Source organism: Belonocnema kinseyi, chromosome 3 (assembly GCF_010883055.1).
Source record: "Belonocnema kinseyi isolate 2016_QV_RU_SX_M_011 chromosome 3, B_treatae_v1, whole genome shotgun sequence".
NCBI lineage: Eukaryota > Metazoa > Arthropoda > Insecta > Hymenoptera > Cynipidae > Belonocnema > Belonocnema kinseyi.
In genome coordinates, this window is record NC_046659.1 from 150,419,886 (window position 1) to 150,431,539 (window position 11,654).

The 11,654-nt window shown below is 22.7% G+C and overlaps 1 protein-coding gene across 1 annotated transcript in view; it reads left to right on the forward strand.

The window, feature by feature from the left end:
* Window positions 1-11,654, forward strand: part of LOC117170386 (probable 39S ribosomal protein L45, mitochondrial) — a 29,577-nt gene continuing 17,923 nt past the window's right edge. Inside the window, exons 1-2 of the mRNA XM_033357151.1 lie at window positions 1-628; window positions 5,601-5,900. Coding sequence (XP_033213042.1) covers window positions 578-628; window positions 5,601-5,900 — 351 coding nt within the window. The 5' untranslated portion in view covers window positions 1-577. The remainder of the gene's footprint in view (window positions 629-5,600; window positions 5,901-11,654) is intronic.

Below are 11,654 nucleotides of genomic sequence, written 5' to 3' on the forward strand. Positions count from 1 at the left end.
TGGCAAAAGAAAAGTAAATTTCAGTGAGTGAAACGAGTGAAACCATGAGTGAAACCGGTGGTACAGTGCATAAATGATATAATTATAAATGTTTGTAACAATAAAGCAGAGATTTCAACTAATTAACGTAATAGTGTGGCTATTTTAACCCACTATTTTCGCTAATAGGGTAAAATTCTCCTGAATCCTAGTTTGTCAGCTGATATTTAAAAGTTGATATTCACAGATCTTGAACTCCTCGAAGTAAATCCACAATCTACGTGATCATAGGTATCGAATGTTCAAACACGAGTTCAAAAAGTAAAAAATATAGAAAATGAATCCTGTAAAACGAGTGCTGAAAGAGGGACTTTCTTTGTAAAGCAATCCCGTAAATAACTAAAACAAAAAAAAGTGAGGTTAGGTTTTATAACCTGTACAAAATATTTTCTGGCGAATTACTTATGATGATAAGTTTATATTAATTGTCACCAATTTACTGTTGATTTAATTCAAGTACTTCTGAAGAGTTGAGCAAGTTCATTTAGGTATCTTTATCTATATATTTTATTTGAGGACTGACAAGACAATTGAAAAAATGTCTGGACTTTTGACAAATACGTTGTCAATTATTGGCAAAAGTATACAGGTAAGAATAAATATTAATTTGTAACTTTTATAAACTTTAAGTTTATAAACTACCTTGTCAATTTTATGCTACCGCAAAATTTATTTATTTAGAACCACAGAGTTGCTTTTTTAATAAAAAAAAAATCAATTTTCAACCGCAAAGATTAATTACCGACCAAAAAAGACGAATTTTTAATAAAAACCATAAATTTTTAATACGAAAGATAAATTTTCAATAAAAAAATGCATCAATTCTTAAAAAATATGAATTTTTAACCAAATAATTAAATTTGCAATCAAAAATCTGAATTTCCCAGCAAAAAGACAAAAACACGAATTTTCAACAAAAAACATCAATTTCCAAAAAAAAATTGAATTTCAAAGCCGAAGGGACAAATAATCTACAAAACTGTTGAATTTTCAATCCGAAAATATGATTTTTTAACAAAAAAAAGTATATTTTCTACTAAAAAGTTAAATTGTTTATAAAAAGACTTCAGTTTTTAATTGAATAATTTAATTTTCTATCAAATTGTTGAACTTTTAACCAAATGAGATTAATTTATAACCACAGATTTGCTTTTTTAACCAAAAACAATGAATTTTCAACCGCAAAGATTAATTTTCGACCAAGAAAGTCGAATTTTTAATAGAAAACATGAATTTTTAACTACAAAGGATCAATGTTAAAAAAAATCAATTTTTAATGAAAAATAGAATAGTTGAATTGTTAGATAAAAGTCTTATTTTTCAAAAACAAAAAAAGAGATATTTAACAATAATGATTAACTTAAAAAATTATTTGTTAACTCGGAAGATTAATTTTCTGAAAATGGAATCGTTAAATTTTAAAATAAAAAGATGAATTTACAACCAAACAATTGAATTTTTAACCAAAAAGTTGAAATTCTCAGCAAAAAGACAAATAAAAAAAACACTAATTTTTAATAAAAAACGTCAATTCCAAAAAAAATTCGAATTTTATAACCGGAGGGATGAATTATTTACAAAAAGGTTGAATTTTTAATCCGAAAATATGATAAATAGTTTAATTTAAATAAAAAATATATGATATTTTAATTTAAAGAAATAATAATTTTAACCGAATAGGTTAATTTTCCACCAAGTTTTGGAATCTTCAAACAAATCAGATTAATTTAGAATGAAACAGTTGCATTTTTTAACAAAAAAAGAACAATTTTAAACAAGAAAAATTAATTTTCTACCAAAAAGACGAATTTTCGACAGAATACATAAATTTTCTACCAAACAGTTAAATTTCGAAGTTTTAAATGATAAATTTATATACATGAATGAAATAGTACAATTTTCAGTTTAAAAAATTTATTTTTAACAACAAAAAACTGCATTTTTAACAAAAATATTAAAGTTTAAACTAAAGAGGTAAATCTTCAAAAAATACGATTTTTTAACAAATTAGTTGAACTTTCGACCAATCAGTTGAATTGTTAATTTTTTAGCAAAAAGGTTAATGTTCTGTTAATGTTCTACAAAAAAAAAAAAACGAATTTTCAACAAAATTCATCAATTTCTAACAAAATATTTAAGTTTCTAACAAGTTAAATTTTCATAAAAATAGTTTCATTTTTAACCAAATAGTTCATATTAAACAAGAGATGTGCATTTTTAGAGTTCATTTTTAATCGAATAATTTAATTTTCTATCAAATTTTTGAATAGTCAACCAAAGCAGATTAATTTAGAACCAAAAAGTTGCATTTTTTAAGCAAAAAAGATGAACTTTCAACCCAAAAGACGATTTTTTAACTCTGAAGATTAATTTTCTAAAAATGAAATAGTTAGATTTTAAACTAAAGAGATGATTCTTCAAAAAATATGAATTTTTAATAAACTAGTTGAACTGTTAATTAAAAAATTGACTTTTCAAAACTAATTAATTAAATTTCAAACAAAAAAGATGAATTTTCCAGCAACAAGGTTAATGTTTTACCAAAAAACATAAATTTTCAAAAAAGATTGTGAATTTTCAGACCAAACGGACAAATTATGTACAAAACGGTTAAATTATCAACTCGAAAATATGATTTTTTAACTAAAATGTTAAATTTCTATTGAAAAATTAAATCATATATAAAAATATTTTAATTTTTCACCGAATAGCTCAATTTAATTTTTAACTTTAAAAAACCTTAAGTTTTACCTAGAAAAGATAAATTTTGAATAAAAAATATTACATTTTAACAAAAAATGGAAAATTTACATTGTTAGTTAAAGGTCATAATTATCAACGAAAAAAACAATATAATTTTCAACAATAGAGTTCAACCCAAAATATGATTTTTCAGCTCGAAAGGATTAATTTTCTAAAAATGGAATAGTTAAATTTTAAACTGTAAAGGTGTCTTTAAAAATAGGCATTTTTAACAAACTATTTGAACTGTTAATTAAAAAAGATTAATTTTTAACTAAATAATTGAACTTTTAACCAAAAAGATGAATTTTTCAGCAAAAAGATTAAAGTTTTACCAAAAGACATAATTTTTCAACAAAAACTGTGAATTTTAAGGCCAAATGGTCGAGTTATCTACAGAGCGATAACATTTTTAACTCAAAAATATGATTCTTTAACCAAAAAGTTAATATTCTTCTGAAAAATTAAATTATATATAAAATATTTCAATTTTTCACCAAATAGTTCAATTTAAACCAAAAAATATATGATTTTTTAACAAAAAAGTCGAATTTTCAATAAGACACATGATTTTTATAATATAAAAGAGCAATTTAAAAAATATTAATTTTTAACTAATTTTTATTTAATTTTTCAAATAAAATGATGAATCATAGAAAAATGAAATATGAAAAATTAAGTTCAACTCAAAAGATGATATTTTAACTCGGAAAATTTAATTTTCTAAAAATGAAATAGTAGTTTTTTAAATTTTTTTAAATTGAAGCCAAAAGGACGAATTATATAAAAAAAGTTAATTTTCTGAAAAAAGTGTTTTTATAGAAATAGTTTAATTATTAACCAAATAATTAATTTTCAACCGAATAATTTAATTTTCTATCAAATTGTTGAATCTTCATTGAAAGCATATTAATTTAGACCCAAATTTTCGCATTTTTAACCAAAAAGGATGATTTTTCATATAACAATATTAATTTTTGACAAGAAAAAAAGACGAATATTAAACCAATTACGTGCATTTTTAAGTAGAAAAGATAAATTTTCAATAAAAGTATTAACTTTAAATTAAAAATGGAAAAGTTAAATTGTTAGTTTAAAAACAATAATTATCGACCAACAAAAGAAGAATTTTCAATCATATTTTATTATAAGAAATGAATTTTCAATAAAAATGTTTAACCAAAAGGATGATTTTTTAACCCGCAAGATAAAAAAAGATGAAGTTTAAACGAAATATGTAGTTAAATTTTCAACAAGAAAAAAATTTTCCAGCAAGAAGATAAATATTGACCAAAAAACACAAATTTTTAATAAAGTACACTAATTTTCAACAATTTTTTAAAATTTTAACAGCAAAAAGACGTGTTATCTATAAAACGGTTGATTTTTCAACCGGAAAATATGATTATTTAACGAAAAAATTAATTTATTCCCAAAAATTGACATTTTTCATCCGAAAGGATGAATTCCCGTCTAAGAAGATTAATTTTTTACGAAAAAGAAATCTTTTTACATGAAAATTAATCTTCTTGGGTCAAAATTCATCTTTTTGGATAAAAATGCAACTATTTAGTTGAAAATTGCTTTTTTTCTTTGGTTGAATATTAAAATTTTAACTGAGAATTTAACTATTTTAGTTAAAAATGTAACTATTATGTTGAAAACTTGTTTTTTGTTTCATAATTTTAGTCAAAATTCATGTCTTGAGTTTAAAATTAATTTTTTTTATTTGAAATTTTACCTGTTAGATCTTTGTTTGTAATTGTATCTTTTTTAAATGAAAATTCTTGTATTTTGTTAGAAAATTTATTTTTATTTTAGGTTGAAAATTAATTTTTATTAACTGAAAATTTAACTATTCCATTTTCGGTTACAAATGTATTATTTTTAGTTAAAAATTTAATTATTTCATTATTCATCTATCTTGTTAAAAATGCAATATTTTTTCTTGAGGTGTTACGAATTTGCAGCGTTCTTAATCGAATTTAATATAGTATTCACATTAATTTTATTTAAAAGAATATATTTCTATATTTTCGTAAAAATTTCCGTGTTTTTACTGTTTTTACTCACCCTCAAAATAAGATTTAGAATATTAATATGTCAAATATGCAATAATTATTGACTATAATTTTTGATGATGAAACAAACACTTAATTAATTATTCTTTTAAATTCATGGACCTTAGGGACAAATTCGAGAAATTGTTAATTCTAAATTAAACATATTAATTAAATCCGTCGAAATTTGTCCCATTATGAAATTACTTATCCTTTAATTAAGTCACTTTTGCGAATTGAAAACCAGTTTTTACATTTTACATATGAATAGTACTTTTTTTACACATTTAGTTGCAAGGTGTGAAAAATTTTGAGATACCTGAAAAAAATCTAAAATTGTCGTCGATTAATCAATTGTTAACTATACTAAAACCTTCATCAATAAAAAAAAAATGAACAGTTTTAGCATCTATTATGAATAATTTTGAATACACTTTTGATTTTTTTTCAACATAACCCGATAATTGATATTGGGGTGTGTTAAAATTAATAATCAATTTTTCATTTTAAAGTTGCAGTTTTGTGTCTTCTAACATTTAAAAAACTTCATCAATTTTCTTTGACATGAGTTGTTTACTGAAATGATTTTAGAAAACATTTATTTTTTAAAGAAAATGTGGAAAGCGACATTCTTTTTTTATCGGAATGAAATTTTACACAGTTGCTTTTTAGATATAAAAGAATGTATTTTGCGCTGTGCCCTATTATGTGACATTTGGAGATTAAAATATAAATGAAGAGAATTTTTTCGACTTTTAGAGCAGACCCGGTTATGTTCTGGCTGCAAGTCAAGTGGATCTCGTGAGAAACATCTCAAAACACTGGAATCCAAAGTTTAAAAAAGAGCGAAAGGCCAAAGTAATCAAAGTTGATCTTCCCGATTCGAGAAATGAAGACGAAATAACGGAGGACGAAAGACGTTCCATGATGAAAAAACGAGGACTTTATCCTCCCCGACCTTGGATGGAAACAGGCTTCGTCCTTGCCTGCACCGGTGCCATTTTCGAAGCCTACGTCCCTCCCGAGGGAGACGGCAAATTTTCACCCGTCACGGCAACTGTAATTCTCTTTTCATTCTTCATTTATTCAACGCAATCGCAGGCCTCACAGACCGGTTCCTATATTTTTTATTATACCCTATATTCATTTAATGTCCCTAAAGTACCCTATTTTCAAGATTTGGACCCTATTTGTGTCAGGTACTTTGAAAAACAAAAAAAAAATAATAGCAAAAATCAGATAATTTATGTGAGAGAGTCACTTTTTCAAATGAAAAGAGCATATTTTTTAATTGTCTTCCATTATTCAGAATATTTCAGGGTATTTATAAAGGTAGCGAGACATTTTTGATATATTTCAATAATTTTTTTTTTTTTAGATTTTAGGATATTTTTTAAACTTCAAAGGCATTTTCAGGAGATTTTAATTTGAAGTATTTTAGGAAATTTCAAAAGTTCCTATATTTTTTATTATACCCTATATTCATTTAATGTCCCTAAAGTACCCTATTTTCAAGATTTGGACCCTATTTGTGTCAGGTACTTTGAAAAACAAAACAAAAAATAATAGCAAAAATCAGATAATTTATGTGAGAGAGTCACTTTTTCAAATGAAAAGAGCATATTTTTTAATTGTCTTGCATTATTCAGAATATTTCAGGGTATTTATAAAGGTAGCGAGACATTTTTAATATATTTCAATAATTTTTTTTTAGATTTTAAATTCAAAGGATTTTTTTTTATTATTAATTTCATTTATTTGAAGTGGTTTTAAAGCTTTTAAAATATTGTAGGATAAAGATTTTTCTTGAATTTCTGAAGATATGGAACGATTTTACAGGACGTATGAGGTTTTTAAATATTTAAAATGATTTCACGAGATTTTGTAGGATTTTAATAATTATAAATTTTTTTTAAAAGTTCTCAAGAGATTTTAATAAATTTTCCATGATTTCAGAAAATATCATCATTGAATATCAGGAAATTTGATAATATTTTAGTGGATTTTAAAGAATTTATTCATGAGAAGTGAGGTATTTTGTTGGGTTTTAAAAATTTGAAGAGATTAGGAATTCTCTGAAATTTTATGAATTCGCTGGAAGTTTTTTAATTCACTTGAATTTCTATAAATTTACTATTGTCTACATAAATCAATGTAATTTTTAAAAAATTTCAGAGGAGTGTAAAGGATTTAAAATCATTTTGATTATTTTAAAAGATTACAAAGAAATTTTTGGTTGGTTTCAGTAATTTAATGGAATTTAAAAGGATTTGAAATACTTGAGGATATTTTTTATTTGTTTCAGTAGTTTGAAGGCTTTGAAAGATTGAAATATTTTAGGGTATTTTAAGAAATTCCAAGGAATTTTCAAGGGATATAAACAATTTGAATGGATTTTTAGGCATTCAGGGTGCTTGCTGGACCGGGAAACCGGAAAAGGAGAGTGAATTTTTTTTACCAGGAATTTTACACATATGTAAAAGAAAAATCTGTCCACGTTTGATTTTAACAGTTTTTAAATAATTAGTGGAACTTGTATGTTTTTTAATTATGCTATTATTTAGCTCGAAATGCGTAATTCAAATTTTTTTACTTTAAAAATTTTCCATTGAACATTTTTATTGCTAAGCTTACATTTTTAATTTAAAGAATTTTTAAATGCTTTCTTAAAGACTTGAACAAATAAAAAAAAAAGCCTTTGATGTTGAAAATTTTGGATAAAAAAACATTTTTATTTAATAAATTTTTTTTTATTTATCTGTAGTATTAAGTAATAAAAAGTAGTCAAGAACGATTTGACAAAACAATTTTAAACCAGTTTAAAATTTAACAATTTTCAGATTTAAACGTTGAAACTTAAACTATTTTTAACTTAAAAATAACTTCATAATAATATATTCCTAATTAAAGGATTTAATTAAATTAAAAATATTGTTTCAGTCTAAAATATTCAATTTTTAACTCATTCAATTTGAAATTTTTAATTAAAAAAAAATTAATTATTGAATATTTAGCAATATTTGAATTTTTATTTAAGACAAGGAAATTAAAACCAAATATTAAAAAGTAAAGAATCTTTAATTGAATTTTTTGACATAGAAAACTTAGAATCGCTAAAATTTCGAAAAATGCTTAATTTATAAGTGAAATTTTAAAATTTTGATGTATAATTCACAATTGAACATTTTTAGAAAAAATTTGAGTAATTTTAAGATATATTTAGAAGTTTTAAAAATATAAAAAATTATAATGCAAATTTTAGAAAGTTTTATTAAAATCTTCTAGAATCTTTTTTGAAAATTTTGTTTAAATCACTGAAAAACTTTTTTAAATATTTCTCTTAAAATAATTTTTCGAAATGAAAAATTACTTTTAATTTCCTTAGGAATCTTAAGAAAAAGGTTTTTATTCTTTTGAAGCCTTTAACAATTGTTGAAAAGAATCTAATTTTTTTGTTTAAAATCTGCGAAAATCTACATTTTGTTTTACATTGGGCTATCATTTCAAGTTTTACATTAAGTTTGAATCTTTTCAAAACTTCTAAATATCTCTTAAAATTACTCAAATTTCGCCTACAAATAATACATGTTCAATTGTTATTTATACATCTAAATTGTAGAAAAAATTTCTAAAATTTGCAGAATTTTCTGAAAATCGTAGAAAAATGCCATTAATTTTGACAGATATTTAGAAGTTTTGAAAAAATTTTAAAAGAATTTTAAATTTAAAACCAATTTAAAACAACTTCTAGACTCTCAAGATTTTGAAATAAAATTTTGAAGGTTTCCAAGGATGTTTAAACTGTTTAAAAAGAAAATAATTTAATTTCTAATTAAGAAGTGTTCAGTTAAAATTTTTTTAATTTTTCATTATTTGATGTTTCTAGCTTAAAATTATATAATTTTGAAAATTTTATAGAAAAAATTTTTTAATTTGGAGCATTGAAAATGATAACGTGGATTTATATATATTTTTTTTATATTGAAAAGTGTTAGTACCTTCAATTTTACACGCGTAAATTATTGAGCATTTGAATAAAAAATTTGTTAATTAAAAACTTTCAAATTTCAATTTTAAAAGTTAAAAATTTCACAATTCCACTCTGAGTGCTTTCATTTGCAACTCAGTTTTTATTACCCCAAGTGGAAAACTTTTTAACTTTAGTGTTCCATTTTTATCATTTTATTGACCGTGAAAAATGTTTGCGAACCGGGAAAAAACCGGGAATTTATTTCTTCGAATAAAAAGACCACCCTGGATTTTAATAATTTTAAGGGATTTTAATATTTTAATAGATTTCGAAGAATTTCTCACCAGACACGAGTGATTTCGTAGGATTTCGAAGATTTGAAGAAATTTTCAAATATTTTGTACAATTAATTTGTAATTCGCCCTGAATTCTTATTGATTTATCCTAAATCTTTTTTAATTCTTTTGAACTCTTTTAAATTTTCTCTCAAATCTACCCAATTCAATTCATTTTTCTATGTTTTTAAATTGTTTTCAATTCATTTGATTACTTTTTAAATTTAAGTTGATTTTCTATGAATTTCATTTTTTTCTTCTTATTTCTTTCAAATTTCTCTAAAGTCACTCAAAATTTATTGTAAATCAACCCAATTTTTTTCGATTTTCAAAATTGTTCCAATTCATTTGAGTTCTTTTAAATTCTTTGAAATTTTCATGAATTTTTTTGATTGACTTAAATCCTTCTAAATTCACTCAATTCAGTGAATTTTTTAAAGTTTTTATTAAATTGATCCTGAATTATATTGACCTCCCCTTGAATTCCTTGGCATTTTATAAAATTCTTTGAATTTCCTTGAAGTTTTCTAAGCGGATTTCAAAATTACAAGATTCAATTAAGTTTTTTCAATTAGTTTCAAATTTATTTGATTTTTTTTTATTTCACCTTGAATTTTTTATGAATTTCATTGAATTCTTCTCTTTTATCTTATATTCTTCTAAATATATTCCAGTTTTACGGAATAAAATGGATTTTTGAAATATTTCTTAGCATTTTTTTCAATTAACTTGAATTATTTTGAATGTAACTTGAATTTTTCTGAAATCTTCTGAATTTATGATGAATATGTTACCATTTGAGCGCAAAAAATAAAATTTTTTTAAAATGTTACGTTAGCTTGGCAAAAATAAAATATCCGCCATCTCAAAACACAACATTTTAAAAGATTTCAAAGGTTACAAAAGGTTTTGGAAGGTTTCAAAATATTTCAAATATTTTAATGATTTTAAAATAATACAAAAGATTTCACAAATATTTCAAAAGTTTCATAAAAATTTCATAAAGATTTGAAAAAAGGGGCAGTGCACCGGATTTCAAAACTTTCAGAAGATTTCAAAGATTTCACAAAGATTTAAAATATTTTAATGATTTCAAATGAATAAAAAATATTTGACAAATATTTAAAAGATTTCATCAAAATTTCACAAAGCTTTCAATGCTTTCAAAGATTTTACTAAAATTTAAAAAGATTTAAAATATTTTTATGATTTTAAATGAATATAAAAGATTTCAAAAATATTCCAAAGATTTCATACGAAATTCATACAGATTTGAAATTCAAAGATTTCACGAAGGGTACAGTATACCAGATTTTAAAACATTTCAAATTTTTAAAATAATTTCAAAATGTTCAGAATATTTCAAAATATTTCATATAGATTTCAAATATTTCAATGATCTCAAATGAGTACAAAAATATTTCACAAATATTTCACAGAATCCATAAGGATATCAAAAGATTTCAAGAACATCAAAGTAATAAATATTTCAAAGATTTTAAACGTGTTCACATTCTTTTAGAAAATTTCATAATATTTCGCAAAGGTTTCAAATATTCCACTGATTTTAAATAAATACAAAAGATGTCGGAAAAGTTTCACAAAATTTCCAAGGATTCCCAAGATTTTACCACAATTTTTAAAGATTTCACAAATTTTTCTAATATTTTAATGATTTCAAATGAATATAAAAGATTTGACAAATATTTCAAGGATTTCATAAAAATATCATTAAGATTTCAAATTCAATTATTTCAAAAAGGGTACAGTACACCAGATTTCAAATATTTCAAAACATTTGAATGATTTTAAATGACTTCAAATTTGTTTAGAAGATTTCAAAAGATTCCATAAAGATTTTACAAAGATTTTGTACATTTCACAAAGATTTTATTAAAATTTTAAAAGATTTCAAAAGGTTTCAAATATTTTAATGACTTCAAATGAATTCATAAAAATTTCACGAAGATTTAATAAAAAATTCATAAGGATTTCACATTTAAAGATTTCAAAAAGGGTACAGTACACCGGATTTCAAATATTTCAAAACATCTTAATGATTTTAAATAATTTCAAATGAATTAAAAAGATTTTATAAATATATGAAAGATTTTATCAAAATTTCATAGATGTGTCAAAAGAATTTATAAGGATTTCAAAAGATTTCAACAATTTAAAAAGATTTCAGAAGATTTCAAAACATTTCAATGATTTCAAACGAACAAAAAAGTTTTCACAAACAAACATTTCAAAAGATTTTAAAAATTTCACAAAATTTTCAAGGATTCCAAATATTTTACCAAAATTTTCAAAGATTTAACAAATTTTGCTAATATTTTAATGATTTGAAATAAATCTAAAATATTAGGCAAATATTTCAAGGATTTCATAAAAATATCATTAAGGTTTCAAATTCAATGATTTCAAATTTGTTTAGAAGATTTTAAAAGATTTCATCAAGATTTCGTACATTTCACAAATATTTTATCAAAATTTTAGAAGATTTCG